This window comes from Lampetra fluviatilis, chromosome 5 (assembly GCF_964198595.1).
Source record: "Lampetra fluviatilis chromosome 5, kcLamFluv1.1, whole genome shotgun sequence".
Classification (NCBI taxonomy): Eukaryota; Metazoa; Chordata; class Hyperoartia; order Petromyzontiformes; family Petromyzontidae; genus Lampetra; species Lampetra fluviatilis.
The window spans coordinates 9,645,448-9,661,605 of record NC_136279.1 but is presented as its reverse complement, the minus strand read 5'-3'; the positions used below and the strand labels follow the sequence as shown (position 1 = coordinate 9,661,605).

General features: G+C 49.4%; 1 protein-coding gene across 1 annotated transcript in view; it reads right to left on the bottom strand.

Annotated features, from left to right (window-relative positions):
* The window catches only part of LOC144932531 (factor VII-activating protease-like), a 16,543-nt gene extending 385 nt beyond the window's left edge, over positions 1–16,158 (bottom strand). The window contains exons 1-15 of the mRNA XM_078856708.1: positions 15,793–16,158; positions 14,220–14,265; positions 13,500–13,608; positions 13,029–13,090; positions 11,359–11,457; positions 10,762–10,869; positions 9,129–9,251; positions 4,686–4,808; positions 4,229–4,400; positions 3,071–3,168; positions 2,610–2,743; positions 1,448–1,629; positions 1,178–1,320; positions 444–590; positions 172–314 (exon numbers count right to left, since the gene is read on the bottom strand). Coding sequence (XP_078712834.1) covers positions 172–314; positions 444–590; positions 1,178–1,320; positions 1,448–1,629; positions 2,610–2,743; positions 3,071–3,168; positions 4,229–4,400; positions 4,686–4,808; positions 9,129–9,251; positions 10,762–10,869; positions 11,359–11,457; positions 13,029–13,090; positions 13,500–13,608; positions 14,220–14,265; positions 15,793–15,882 — 1,779 coding nt within the window. The 5' untranslated portion in view covers positions 15,883–16,158. The remainder of the gene's footprint in view (positions 1–171; positions 315–443; positions 591–1,177; positions 1,321–1,447; positions 1,630–2,609; positions 2,744–3,070; positions 3,169–4,228; positions 4,401–4,685; positions 4,809–9,128; positions 9,252–10,761; positions 10,870–11,358; positions 11,458–13,028; positions 13,091–13,499; positions 13,609–14,219; positions 14,266–15,792) is intronic.

Genomic DNA, 16,158 nt, shown 5'->3' with positions numbered 1-16,158 from the left:
GTTGCTACATCGCATGCACATCAATGCGTTGCATTGCTTACCTCCCGCCACACACCACTGCGGGTTCATCCATCGAACTCATCGCGTGTTACGCATCTCACACCAACGCAATGCACCCCACGGGTTCGCACGTCGCACGCATCACGCACCGCACGCCACCCGTCGGCTCACCTGGCACGTGTCAACCCCGCCCCGCTCGAAGTTGCCGGCGCACAGCATGTTGGCGGTGATGCCGCCGTTGTAGGCCTGGCGCGTGTTACAGCGCGGGGTGGCGATCACCTTCACCTGCGCCTCCAGCAGCTCCTGCGAGCCCGCTACATACGAAAACCAACAAAAAATGCGCCAAGGCTAGCCAGGTGCACGTTGGGGCCACGCGAAGCGTCGAAGGCCCGCTGGGCCCAGAGCTGGCCACGTTTGCGTTTGTTCCCGTCGTGCGCACGCACCTCCCTTGAAGCTCGTGGCCCCCCAGCCCGAGATGTCGCAGTTGTAGTCGGCGGGCAGCGCCTCCCCCTGTTGAGGGAGGCACGCGGTGCGCACGTAGCGCGACTCCTGCGCGCAGTGACTCCCGACCTTTCGTAGCTTCATCAGCGCTGGCGACACGGGGAGTGGGGGGGAGACGGTACAGGGGTGTGGAGAAACTCAGGTGGATATGAGGAGACGGGGGGGGGGGTGCACAGGAAGATTCGAGAGGGGATATGGGGAGAGGGGGGGGGGGCAAAGAAAGATGTATTACAAATTACAATGCAGTGGGACGTGAGAAGATGCATGATGCTGATGGACTTGGTGATGGTGGAAATACTTATGGAGTGGCTGATGGAGGTAGCGATGTTGATGAATGTGATGGTCATGGAGGTGGTATTTATGTATGTATGTTGAACTTCTTTCGCACTGTACGTAGCAAACCGTGCTTATCAGAGGTGCTGTTAATACAGAAGTTGATGGAGGTTGAATGCATCCATAGCTATCTTGATATAATTCACTATGTTGCTAAACGTGGCAATCGTGTTGCAGTATTCTTGTGGTGATGATGGTGACAGCAGGTTTCGGGATGGGTGTATGATGGTGATTTTATGGTGGTGGTTATGGTGATATAATAATGGTAATGTGGTGATGGGATGATGGTCATGGTGATGTGATAATAATGACGAAAAGATGATGTGATGGTCATAGACATTACCCAAGTCGTTGTCATGCTCGTACTGTCCCTTCCCCCACCCTTCGTGCACAATGATTTGCTCCACATCGAAGCCCTGCTCGGAGCCAGCCGCTTCGCGATCCAAGCGCCCCACACCCAGCTTCACCCGGAAATTCTCTGTCTTGCTGCTCCACCACCACCACAGCATAAATACGAGCACAACAACAACACCACCACCACCATCGTCAACACGATACATTTGTGGATCCCGTGCGTGTGTGCTCGTGGATCTGTGCTTCGCGAGTTACGCACGTGGTGCCGATGCAGTGGGCGGCGGTGGCCACCCAGCACGGTGCGACGAGCGTGCCCCCGCACATGTGCACGGTGGAGACGGCGTTGCTCAGGAAGAATCGCTGCCGTATCTGCAGCGACGCCTGCCAGGGGTGCGAGCCGAGCCGCGCGTTTTGCCCCCCCACGATCCGGCCCATGAACGACTGTTGGGGGTTTGAGTTGATGGGGGGGGGGGGCAGCGTGGTGAAACGTGTGCAGTGGAACGCCGCTCGTCCGACCTGTCGCGTAGCTGCCCTGACCCATTAACCATCACGTCCAGCAGTTTTGGTGCACAATCATTGGTGTAACTGGGATTGTATATTGAAAATAAGCAGTTTTCTAGAGAGGAATTCGCGCAAGGCTTCAGCGCTTTACGTTAAAGCTGGAGTTGTGGAGAAAGCCTGTGAAAACAGTTGAGTTTTAAGAAGTTATTTAAAAGGTGTAATAGACTCAGATTCCATAATGGACCGAATAAGGGAATTCCACAATCGCGGAGCCTGTCTGCAAAAATCTCTTGTCTCCCATAGAACAAAATCTGGTCTTTGGAATAATGAGGACACCAGACTCGGCAGATTAACCGACATCATCACACATCTGCCCATACCTCGGTCCCCAACGAGTCTGATACGTGATCGTGTACTGGACTCGTGCCTCTGGGTACACTTGGTACATGTGTACTTGTTGAGGTGGTTGGACGCCCCAGGAGTAAGGATGCTGAGCTGCCATGGCTTAGATGCTTGGTTTTGACACTCATGCGGTGAACATTACTGTGGTCGAGAAGGTGAGAAAGTGCCGCTCTTTAATAACCTCTCTCTGGCCTATGTGCTATGAAGAAGGGGCATTGCCCAAAACGTCGCCAATTGTATATATATATTTTAGGGCAGTGTTATTTACAAATGTGTCGAGTTTTGTTACGTGTGGATGGGGTTAAGCACAGTTATTTCGGAGGTAACTCTGTGATATGTGCTTCTGCTTGCGATTATCGAAAACAAACAGTTGCACTGCTCCGCCATAGAGATCCGAATGGACATTACATCTTGTGACAAACGCCGATAGCACCATCGGGATGGATTTGAGGATAAAAACACAATTTTTTTTTTTAAACGTACCCTCGTGTTTCTGGGTGCACGATCAATGTCCACACCTGAACTTCAGGCAGTCCACATGTGCTGAACTCTGTTCCAGGCTGAGGCTGTGGTTGAGGTGGTTGTGGTTGTGGTTGTGGTGGTTGAGGCTGTGGTTTAGGCCTGGGTCTCTGTTGCTGTGGCTTTTCCTGGACTGGAAGGAGAGAGCGGCAATATACAGGGAGAGCCGCTACAAACGTGAGTGGCTCACGGCTCGCACGAGCCCAATCCACCCCTCTTCATCAAGCTCTGCCGTAGCCCCCCCCCCCCCCCCATTTTTTTTGTGATCAGTGCTGTGTCCCAGGCCCGCATTGAGTTGGAGTAAAAACATTTTTAAAAACTGCACCGACAATCCCCCATGTGGTGGGTGGGACCGTCGTCATGTGAGACTGGAAAAGAAGAAACGATCCGAACGATCGAAGCATTTGAGATGTGGCCGTTTAGGACATTGAGAATGCTATGGTTGGGGTCGTGTTCACACCTTTATCAGCACACACAGGCAGCTGACAGTATTCCCAGGCCTTGACTCCACGGTCATTGAAGGTGTAGCACCAAGGCTTCGTGTCTCCATCTGGGTTCCTGCACAATCACCACCATTTTAAAACAATGCCAACATCACTCCCGACGTCACTGTCATCCTGACTCATCACTGCCAACGTCACTTTAAATGTCGCAATTGTCAGCAGGCGTTATTATCATCATCACTACCAACATCTATATATCAGCTCAAGCCCCAAAAAATCATGTGATTTGTGTGGCCACCCCATCTCTGAAATCCCTGCCCTCTCCCCAACCCCTGTGGAAGCCCACACTGCATTGTGCAACTGCATTTTATTTTCTGCTCCTCTCTGTCCCTCTCCTTACTTTACCTCCCCTCCCTGACATCTTGAACTGGTCATTCTTCCTCTCCTTCCAATTCCTGTCCACCGGTGCTCCTCCCGGCTGCTCGTCTTTGTCCACCTTGGCGACTTCCGTCCCGGCATCACTTTCTTTTCCCATTCCTTTTTCTTTCCCCATACATTTATTTACTTGACTCTACACCCATTTTTGTGATGGTGGTGGCTGTGGTGTGCCACAGGGACATAGTTTTGTCACTACCAACGATTCGTATAATCAAGTCTAGGTTTTTTTTGGATTAGATCGCGTAAATATTAAAATATTGTTAAACCCGCCGCCACCCGACAGCCAATTAGTAAGGTTTGTCATTCAAACAGAACATGCCAATTCGTTACGAGTAGTGTATTTGCCTCACCGACAGCGGATGTGCATGTGATGGTGCGGTTGTAGAGCGGTTGTAATCGTAGAAGGTGGTGTGATAGTGGTCGCGTTCATGCACCGGCAGTGGTTGTGTAGGTGGTAGTGGTTAGTGCGCTGTGCTCGGAACCCAGTGACCCGAGTTCGATTCCTGCTCACTATTGTCTGAACCAGTCCAGGGCCTCCCCTAGGTCAACTCAGTCTCAAATTAGTACCTGGTGCGATGTGTAAACATCGTCACTTGGGAGACAAAGGCGGCCGAGCGTGGTATTGACCACCCGCTCGGCCCCAAAAGTCCGCTCGGTCTCTCCGCGTGGGACTTGTCCGCATCGCGTGTTAAGTTGGGAAGTGCGCGCGCGGGTTCGTCGCCGCGGTTTTGCGACACCTGCAGTAGTTGTGCTCGCCGACCCCCCACTGCTCGGCCTCTGGGCGGTGGGCACTATACGGCTCCTTGAGCAGCTCCGCCGTGTCCCAGCGCAGGCAGCGGCGGCCGGACAAGGTGAGCGACGCGGGGCCCCGGTAAGACGCGCCGGCTCCCTCCACGCAGTCCCTGTCATCTGCCCCCACAACACGTGGGGAGTTACCGCTCCTTCCACACACACACACTCGCGCGCTCGTCTGTGGCGGGACAGAAGAGTTTCGAGGTGAATTGTTGCAGGCGAGGGTTGTGTTGTGGTTCTGAGCGTATACGTGGGCGAGTGCTGGGGAGTGAGTGGCGTGAGTGAGTGTTGGGCTAAGCGAGTGTTGTGTTTTGGGTGCGAACGAATTTTTTATGTTGGGGTGACTGGACAGGTGAGTTGTGGTGAGTGGTCGTGGCGAGTCGGCGTTTGGGGTGAGCGTACTGATCTGGCACCAGGGTCCGGTGAACCCTGGGGGGCAGCTGCAGGTGAACTTCTGGTCGCTGTCCACCTCTGCCGAGCACTGCCCCCCGTTCTCGCACGGGTTCACGGCGCACACTGGCCCCACTGTCGAACGTGGCATATTAATTAGTATATAATATACATTCAGTATTTCGGTTGCTGAACGAATACATTATAAAGTCACATTCATTACATCACAAAGTGCTTGCCACAAATGAACCACAATACCTTGCTGATCTCGTCAAGGAGCATAAACCATTACGCAAACTCCGGTCATCCTCACAGCAGCGGCTTTTGGCTAGCGATCGAACAAAGACGGTCACTGCATCGCTGCGTGCTTTCAGATGCGCTTCTGCGGCCGTCTGGAACACCCTTCCGATATTAGGAAGGCACTGGGGCTATGCACTGAATCTAGATTGAAAACGAATTTCTTTCCTGCTTTGTGTTTAGTTTGTTGTCCTTCCCTCGCACCTCCGATGAGCACGATTGGCTACGTACGGTGCGAAAGTTCAATATACATAAAAAGCATTGGCTGCTTCAAATCTAGATTTGACGACTCCTGGGTGAGGAAAACAGGGCGACCATTTACCTTAAAAGTTATACTGGTAGGAACGAAGTGGACCAGACACCAATAGATGAATGTGTCCGTCCGTCCGCGTTTGTCCGTCCGTCCGCGTTTGTCCGTCCGTGTATCAACATCGCCCCCTACTGCAAACACTTGGCATAACCCTGTCCGACAAGATGGCCGCCCGCTCCCCCTGCGATCTGTGAATTAAACAAGATGGCCGTCGCTTCCGGCGCATCACGGCAAAACTTTAAACTTCGCTTCAAAATTACTTTACTGAAACGCAGCACGTTTATTTAAAAAATTACTTTACTGAAACGCAGCACGTTTTTTTAACACAGACAAGAAACATTTATTAACACAGAGACGAGATACATTTAATCGCCTTATTTGTGCACGAAAAGCACGGCGCAAGGCCTAGTGCGGCAGGCTTTGCGAGGCCTAGTGCGGCAGGCTTATTAACACAGAGATGAAACGCAGCACGTTTATTTAAAAAAATTTTACTTTACTGAAACGCAGCACGTTTTTATAACACAGAGACAAGAAACATTTATTAACACAGAGACGAGATACATTTAATCGCCTTATTTGTGCACGAAAAGCACGGCGCGAGGCCTAGTGCGGCAGGCTTCGCGAAGCCTAGTGCGGCATGCTTATTAACACAAGAGATGAAACGCAGCACGTTTATTTAAAAAAAAATTACTTTACTGAAACGCAGCACTTTTTTTAACACAGAGACAAGAAACATTTATTAACACAGAGACGAGATACATTTAATCGCCTTATTTGTGCACGAAAAGCACGGCGCGAGGCCTAGTGCGGCAGGCTTCGCGAGGCCTAGTGCGGGAGGCTTATTAACACAGAGATGAAACGCAGCACGTTTATTGTTGTTGTTGTGCATATTGGCAGTGGTGCCTGACTCAGCTGAATCTGCAGCCCGGCAGCAGCAGAGCAGAGGCAGCGAGAGGCTCGTCGCTGCTGCTATTCACTCGCTTATAGTTCTACCGTGTTCACTACATCTCTGTCGTGTTCACTACATCTGCTGTGTTCACTACATCTCTGCCGTGTTCACTATCATCTCTACATCTCTGTCGTGTTCACTATCATCTCTACATCTCTGTCGTGTTCACTACATCTCTGTCGTGTTCACTATCATCTCTACATCTCTGTCGTGTTCACTATATCTCTGTCGTGTTCACTATCATCTCTACATCTCTGTCGTGTTCACTACATCTCTGCCGTGTTCACCACATCTCTGTCGTGTTCACCACATCTCTGCCGTGTTCACTACATCTCTGCCGTGTTCACTACATCTGCTGTGTTCACTACATCTCTGCCGTGTTCACTATCATCTCTACATCTCTGTCGTGTTCACTATATCTCTGTCGTGTTCACTATCATCTCTACATCTCTGTCGTGTTCACTACATCTCTGCCGTGTTCACCACATCTCTGCCGTGTTCACCACATCTCTGCCGTGTTCACCACATCTCTGCCGTGTTCACTACATCTCTGTCGTGTTCACTACATCGTATTCACACGCAAGTATTTCTACTTGTGCTGCAATCTTTGATTATTTAGCTGCTGGCTGCATGTTTGGTGGCGATGCTACCGTTATAGCAGCACCAACTGCGGTTGGTTCTGGGTCCATGGAAACGACGCTTTTCACTGCGAGTTTGTAAAGGGTTCCAGCAGCAAATGCGGTCTCTGTTTCAGCAAGCATCTTTTCAACGTGGGCGTCCAGACAACCATTGGGGTCTTCAAAGTCATGGTTGTTTTCGGTATCCATGTCGTGCACGCGAATAAAAACTCGAAGTGCCAAACAAACACTGCTCAATGTAGTACTGTTATATGAATATGCCAAACGCCCGTTTATTCAACTCTATGTAGACGACATAAAATGCACCAAGGTGCCGTTTATTCCCTCTATTTTATTTCACCTTTATACTAGTAAATGCATTCGAGTTTCCCCATCTAAGGTCAATTAATCTCAGATGTGATCGTTTGGAAATGAAAGACTACGAGTCTTTAAATCTCACAGCGTTTCTTGTCAAAACAAACACTTTTAATTAACGTTACACTAGAATACAGTAATTTTTTCTTTAACTCCTCTATACCCGGTCGATATCCCTGTACCGGTACTAAGTATTATTCCTACCAGCCCACCCCGCAGGGTCCTGTTATCGTCCGTCCGTTTGTCCGTTGTCCGTCTGTCCGTCCGTGTAGCAACATCGCCCCCTACTGCAAACACTTGGCATGACCCTACAAAAACCTTTAGACTCAGTGACGCTATCCTGGCTAAACAAGTGTAACATTCCCTTATAATTCCCTCAGATAGCTTTTAATTAAAACATTTAAATTAATGAGGCTTTCCTGGCTAAACACGTGTAACATTCCCTTATAATTCCCTGAGATAGCTTTTAATTAAAACTTTGAAATTAAATAAAAAAAAACTCACAGCGCCCGAAAGCCTACAGCTAGGTCTAGGCCTGAAACTCTCCCTTCGTATCGTACCCCCGCGTGTGTGAAAGGGAGTTAATGTTTCACAATGTTACATTCCCTGATTTTTTAAAATAGAAACATTTAAATTTAAAGCTTTTACATTAATAATTATAACATTTAAATTATACATTAATAATTAAAACATTTAAATTAAAAATTAACTCACAGCGACCTAAAGCCTACAGCTAGGCCTAAAGCATAGAACTAGGCCACAAACTCTCCCTTCGTATCGTACCCCCGCGTGTGTGAAAGGGAGTTAATGTTTCACAATGTTACATTCCCTGATTTTTTTAAATAGAAATATTTAAATTTCAAGCTTTTACATTAATAATTAAAACATTTAAATTCAATATTAACTCACAGCGACCTAAAGCCTACAGCTAGGCCTAAAGCCTAGAAATAGGCCTCAAAGTCTCCCTTCGTATCGTCCGATTAGGTGTAGCAACATCGGCCCCTACTGCAAACACTTGGCAGGACCCTACAAAAACCTACAATGGGGCTTTCCTGGCTAAACAAGTGTAATAATACATTATGTTTATATTCTTTGGTTATTCGTTCCTACTAGCCCACCCCGCAGGGTCCTGTTTCCGCTCGTTTATCGTTTAGCCAGGAAATTCCTCATCGAGTCTCAATGCCCTTTTCAGGAGGGTCCTGCTATGTGTTTGCAGTCGGGGGCGATGTTGCTACGTGTAATCCCAATTGAGCAATTTCTCAGGTAATTAAGTCGGCATTGGGATGTTTGCCAAAATACCAGTTGTATTGATAGCTATGCGAGAAACCGGAGGAAACCCATGCAGAACAGGGTGAGAACACAGTCCACACAGAAAGGCATCCGAGTTGTGCGTCGAACTCGAGGCCCTCTTTGCTGCGAGGCACGAGTGTTACCACTGCGCGACCCTGCCGCCCCACGATGGGGGAAAGTCGTCACAGAAGCAAGTTTCACTTCCCGTGGCATCGCAGTTTTGGATTAATCCAAGAAATCTGTCTGAAATTTTCGTAGCTATGCCAGTTTTCACATTTTGTAAGATTCACCTAAAAATGGGTGCCATCCCTAGAAAGACAAAGACCCCCCCTTCCATTTAGCTTTATCAGACTTCGGATAAGTACTGTTAGAGAGCACCTACAAAGGCCGGCACGGTACACGATTGGGTGGGTGGCCATCACCCACATCCGACCACGCCAGGTACTCATTTGACCAGTTCAGATAACCGTCACCGGTGTTTTGGTCGTGAGCAGGAATTGAACTCGGGTCATCGGGTTTCGTAGCGCAGCGCGCTAACCGCTACACCCCCCCGCCCCAACCACATCTCTGACGCACACGTGCGCGCACGCCTCGTCGATGCCACGTGTCACCCTCACCTGTCTCACAGCGACGCCCGGAGAAGGGGTGGATGCAGTCGCAGGTGAAGGTGTTCAGGGACGAGGGAGACACGAGACACACTCCACCATTCCGGCACCGTACGTTACGGCAAGGGTCCCAAACTGAGAGGCACGCGGGAGAAACGCAGGGAGGGCAGGGGCATGGGAGGCTCCTTTACTGCCAGAGCGTGTTCCAGGCGTAGGACATGCACCGACAAACACGTGGGACCCGCGGCCTTGTCTCTTGTATCACCGTGTTGTGATTGAACTCGGCTTACATGCGCAGAGGAGTCAAGTACGATGCGTACGTTCACCGTGGCCTGATTTATTCGCCAACGCAGAAGACACATGCAGTCGTAGGGAGCTTGCACTGAGGCACCCATCCCTCGTATCCCCTTCAGGGTCCTCCTCGACCCTTCCTAACCGTTCCCACGTTAACCACCAATTCTATCCCGGTGACCCGAACCGCCCTCGGAACGACACCACTTTTCCCTCTTTTGAGTTTTGGCGGTCCTTTCACTCAAAATCCTCTCCGCCAATTGCCCTGAAGACCACCACCCTTTGTCCCCCCCCCCCCCCTGTGTTTCCCCAATCAGGCGCACGTGCCGCGGCCAGCCAGTCGGTGAGTGAACGGTGGGAGCCCGAGCTCCGGCAGCATTTGCAGCGTGTGTCGATTGGCGCGCGCTTTTTTCTATCCGTATTGCATTTTCATACAACTGTCAACCCCTTGTCAGTTGTCCTCTACCTTATTACAGACCAGTTGAGGCCTTATCGGTCATCCTGTGCCGTTGTAAATCTCAACGTTCATCCTACAAAGTCCCATCACAAGGGAGAAACACAGACACTTTTTTTTTTACCCGTATTAAAACGGTTGTACTGCCGTATGGACCTGAAAACTCAATTTCCCTGTACAAGAATGCAGGTAAACCGTATGGTTTGACCGGTATGCATTTCAAACAATACAGCCGTCAAAGCCGCTTGTTTGGCTGTGGCGTAATTAATAAAATATGATATGCCTTTCAGCGATTGTACACGTGTTAGAAGCACCAGTCTTGACTGGCCTCAGCCTAGGCCCTAGAGGATCCGGTCTCTTTTACCCTTTCCCGTTCCGAGAACGAATCGCATTAATTTGATTTAGAGAGGCGTGGCGCTGCTGTTTTTAAAGACGTTGTTCTGTACTCGCCGCAGATAACTGTAGGGACATAACCGCACTGATATCTGGCGCTAAACTATGCTACACGCCCTCCCACGTGGCCTTTTATGTTCTGATTCCGTTCGGAAATCAGAACGGGAAAGGGTTTTTCTGCCCTTTACGCCTCGGCCAAAAAGTCTCCTCTTGGCTTTTTTGTGGATTGGTGTGGAGTGCGCTTTGTGTGTTACAGATGTGTACGCGTGTGTGTTATGGTCGTGTGAGTGTAAGTTGTGTGGTGTGTTTTGTGTTATGCTATGTGGGTGTGTTGTGGTGCGTGGCCTGGGCATGTTAGGGTGCTGTGTGGGGCGGTGTGTGCGTGTTACGCTGTTGCGGCGTTTTTGTGGATGTGTCGCGGTGTGTGGGGTGGTGTGTTAGGGTTGTTGTGCTGCGCTATGTGGTAGTGTCGTGGTGTGCAGTGCGCTCTGTGGGTGTGCGTGTCACCTTTCTCGCAAAAAGTCCCATGGAACGGTGGGTGACATTTGCACGTGAACCGAGAGCCCACGGCATTGCACTTGGCACCGTTTTGGCATGGGTTCATGTTGCATGGGTCTGCACACACACATACACGGAACATGGAATGTCCACTCACATTATTTCGAGGGCACACATTTCCTTTACATTGGTAGTTGGGCGATGGTGGCGTACGCCCATAATGCAATGCTGTGGAGGCGAGGGTTGGTCAATCATACATATGTTGCGTCGAAGTGCCATACCCTGGCTTGCCACGAGCATATAGTACAGCAAAAATGTGGACTCCACCTGTTATCCTCTGTATGGGATATAGTGTTTCCCCATCGCACACATGGATATTTCTTAGGCGCTCTGGATTTTTTCCACATGTAAACACTAATTAATTGACCGATAACACTGTTGGTGCTTATCTGTGGTTACTCGCACCTCTTAGTCTTTATCTGTGTGTGCATTACAAGTTGAAATTATTACGTTTTAATAGGAGTGTAACCCTATGTGATCTTGTTTTCCCATGACCCATCGTCCTGTGACCCTTTTCCTCGTGATCCCCTGGCCCTATGACCTCACCGATTCGGTCATTGATGTTCCAGTAGTCGTAGTTTTGCTCGGAGTTGGCATCGGATTCATTGGACACAGGCTCCTCTTCATCCAAATTGTACTCGATCACTGCTTGCAACAAAAACACAATAACAACAATCCTCTACAACTACACGACAAAAAAATGACAGACCTCTACACAACCACAGTGACTCATCCATAACAACTCCACCACCAGAACGATCACAGGTCTTTATTCTTCTCTCGTATGGCCTATGAATAACAACCATTCGAGGTTGTAAGTGATGTAGCCAATCAATTGCTTTGTCTGAGAGTCAGTGAACCGCAGTTCCACCGCCTTCAACTTATATTTGGGGCAGTGCGAAGTTCTACAGTCCAGGTTTGCATTTTTAGTCACAGTTGCACACTGTAGACAGAGCCTTTGATTTCCACTTATCCATTAGGTATCCGCATTTTCTTTCGTAGTTTGTGCAGATCCGGTTAAGCGCTGGCCATTGCTTCTGCGGAAGACCGGCAGTTTGGCAGTGGGCGTGCGTTTGTTGGGCACGTTGCTCGAAGCCCACGAGTTGGTCCTCTATGACCACATCAACAACAATCATTACACTGTGACCACCGCTGCCACAACAAATACAGTCCTCCAGCACAGCGGTTTCTCAACCCTTTTTTTGGCGACTTTACCCCTCGTTGAATTTTGTTTCCACCGAGCACCCCCTTGCCTGGCCCAACGTGGTTCTGAGAAATGAATGTAGGAATAATGAACATCAATATTTGAACCAATTGTCCATAACTGCAAGCGAATTAAAACAAAATAAACGGACGCTCTGCATGCATGACGTCATTTGTTCGCACTGGCTGGATAATCTTGGAAACCACATTGTTTAAGATCAATGAGTTTAGGTATTTTACATCGTTTTAATTTACCATCCGGATTTACATTTTATTGGTAGATTCATACTCGATTATTCACCAATGACTCCTCTGCATGATATAATTTCACAATTTTATAAATAACCTCACGTACCCCCTGGGACATTGCCACATACCCACAGGGATCCGCGTACCCCCGGTTGCGGACCACTGCGCTAGCATTACACCAAAAATCACACCACGACACCTCAAAACAGTACCATCAATGAATTCCAGCAACAGGTGAAATTGTGTCGATTGGTTCATGTGGCCTGCATGGCCAGCCACCGAATGCCCAATCAGCTTCTGTTTGGCCAAATAGAGGAGGCTAAACAGGTTTATGACAGGCTAGATAAGAGATTGGCTGATGCACTGATCTATTCGGTGAGGATTTGCAGCTGAGTAGATCTATAATGATCGGTACCAGCAGTGTCAAGATCAGCATCTACGGAGGAGGCTTGTGATGGACGCTACTGGGCAGTTGAAGGTAGTCGCCCTTTAATAACAGTGGAGAGAGGGCAGAGGAGCGACGCTCACAACAATGAGCAGGGCGCTGGGAGGCTAAAACACAGCAAGGTGGCACAGTGGGTAGCATCGGTGGTGCATCTGCCAGTTCTCTCAGTCAGTTGACAAAACCTAGTCTGGCACGAGGGTTCCAGTAGCGTCATCGCCACATAGCAGCACATGGATTTTGTTGTACTTCCATACAACTGTGTTTGTGTGTGACCATGATGATGTTTCATTGTGTGCGTGATTGTGCGCGTGTGCGTTACATTCTTCTGTCGGGCAGTAACCCCATTTCCCATCTTTGTCCAGTTCATGTGTCGTTGCACACCTATACACGCACACGGAAAATGACAAATCCCGCATGTAGATCACACATAATGTTTAAGGCGAACGTTGTTAGCGAGCATCTATTAAAGCCGCTGTGAGCATGGGAGGGTGTGAGTGTGTCACGGAGTGTGTGAGTGAGCGTGTTGGGGTGTGCGTGCTTCGAGGTATGCGTGTGGAGTGTTTGTGAGTGCGTCTGTGTGCGTTAGTCATTTAGTGGCGAATGGCGGTTGTTGTTGTTAGCGAGCATCTATTAAAGTGTTAGCGAGCATCTATTAAAGCCGCTGTGAGCGTGGAAGGGTGTGAGTGTATCACAGAGTGTGTGAGCGTGTCGGGGTGTGAGTGTGTCGGGGTGTGCGTGTGTCCGGGGGTGCGTGTGGAGTGTTTGTGAGTGCGTCTGTGCGAGTTCACACCAGGTTTTTCCCTGCCCGTCTGGCACGCACTCCTGGTAATCGACTCCTTTGTGCGAGAATGGAAAGTGGCAACGAGCGCCATGGCGAGCCGTTCCACCCGACACGAACACTGCAGACGCACACGCCGGCACACTCGCTCACAGACTGACACAACAAGACAGAGATCCCCCGTATAGCCTTCACAGACTTGTGGGGAAAGAGAGGTTAGCGAGCACCCATGAAGCCTGGCACGGTCACATGAGGGGGTGGGAAGCCAGCACCACACCCACCCGCTTTTGTCTCCCAAGTGGTGATGTCTACACACCGCATCAGGTTCTCATTTGAGGCTGAGTCGACCTAGGGAAGGCCCAGGACAAATTTAGATAAGTCACTGTTGTTGGTGGCTGTGAATCGAACTCGGACCACCGGGTTCAAGAGTGCAGCGCACTCACTGCTGCACTACTGTTCCCCACACAGACTGGCACACGAAGACAAAGACACACCCTGACACACATGCACGCACTTACACGCACACACACTTGCACAATTACACACACATGTACACATACACACACTGACACATGCACACTACTTCTTCTGTTGTATGGCTGATGAAGATGCAGAAGCAACAGTAACTCTGACCCTAGGTGTCTGCAGGTGCTCAAATGAATCCAGTGACCCCAGAGTCTCACAGATGACCCCTGCCCCAATGACTTCATGACCCCATGGCACGGGTCTCACCCCTTTGTCTTTGCCGTCTCCTTCCTTCATTCTTGTTCTCCTTGTCCTGTTCACACACACACCCATCCCAGTTAGACTCCGGGTACTGGCTCGCTGCCGCAGTTGGCGAGCACCTATTGTGTTCATGATGCTTCTGCAATGATTATTTACAATTTGCAGTTTGAGTGAAGTTTAAAAATCACAAGTAGAAAAAGTATCATCATTATTACCACCAATCCGCATGATCAGCAACGGGGACTACACATGATGGCCAATGCCAAAACAGTATATAGCTCGGCTGGCCACTGGTACCAGAGGTGCATTACAAATGCGCGAACATGTTCCCGTTCGTTTTGGCTGAATTGATGATAGCACATCAAACCAACTCCATGATGAGACTCTATTATCTCCCAGCCTACTTATTTGTTTTTTTTATAATGATTTTGTTCATCTGGGCTCTTTTGTCAAACCATCACGCCCTGTCAGTCATGGTGGGCGTTTGACCATACTTCACCACGCCGCTCAGTGCGAGTTGCTGAAGTGAATGGACAAAGAACCGGTTTAGATATTGCTCGCGATCGATGCCAGCCATGGCCAGGAAGCGAACTCAGGTCGCTATGTTCATAGTACAATGCGCTAACCGCAGCGCCACCGCTCCACTCCCCACCACTCCACCAAGATATTATTTAAATGCTGACATCTCATAACAGTACTCTAATCAACTCAAGTATAGTATTAAATACGATCACATTTTAAACGGATTGGCTACGGCTACATGACTCGATCTCTAATGAGCGCGACATTGTCTGATTGTGAAAGCCAAACAGTATTGTGCCTGGTGAGTAATTTGATGGGTTACTACCACCAGGGTTTGCCAGGTGATGTCGGCATGGGGCTGGGATGTGGCCAGGTGGTTGGCAGTCCCGAGTACGCAACGTGGCGGGGTTTTCTCCACGTTTCCCCCCTTTTCCTCTCACATGAAGCTACGCACCACTTTATGAACGGAACAGGCCAAAATATCCGCCGATGCAGCAGCGCCATCCGGAAAAAAACAAGTCTCGGTGAAGCTTTCCTGGATAAATATTGCGATGACCATTGCGATGTTCCTGATGTTATTGACGGGGTGCTGCTACGGCCAATAATGGGTCATGCCACTGACGATGATGCCAGTGCTGCTGTTGCTTCTGAAACTCACGAAAAAAATTACGTTTCTGTCACTCATGATGCGATTTCTTCTGATTGATAATGGATATTCGAGATGATTATTGTTATGGATAGTCGAGATAATGATTATAGTTCTGACGATGCTGTTGATCGTAGTATTGCTTATGTCGCTGCTGATGATGGTGATGCCCTTCTGCGGGCCTCTAGAACGCTCTTCCTTCTGATATTCGGATGCCACTGGAGCTATGCACTTTTAAATCATTTAGATTGAAAACGCATTTCTTTAGAATTGCTTTTTGTGTGTTTAGTTTGTTGTCCTCCCCCCGCACCTCCGATTAGCACGGATGGCCACGTCCGGTGCGAAAGATGTTCAACAAAGTCCATACATCCATGTGCAGTGTGTTGATTGTGCTGACGTGTGCACGGTTACCTTCTTTTTTGCCTCGGCGCTATTCCCCAAGGCACACAAGAAAACAACGGCGACGACTGACCACCGCACCACGATGATTGACCACCTCATCACGACGACGGCGGCAGCAGCAGCGGCGGCGGAGACGAGGGCTTCGTTACGCACTCCGGCAGTCTCTCCCACGACCTGTTACACCTCCTCCTCCTCCCCCTACTAAACCTAAACCTCACAAATTCACTAACCAACTCACTCACTCTCTCCCACGACCTGTGACACCTCCCCCTACTAAACCTAAACCTCACAAATTCACTAACCAACTCACTCACTCTATCCCACGACCTGCTACACCTCCTCCCCCCCTACTAAATCTAAACCTCACAAATTCAC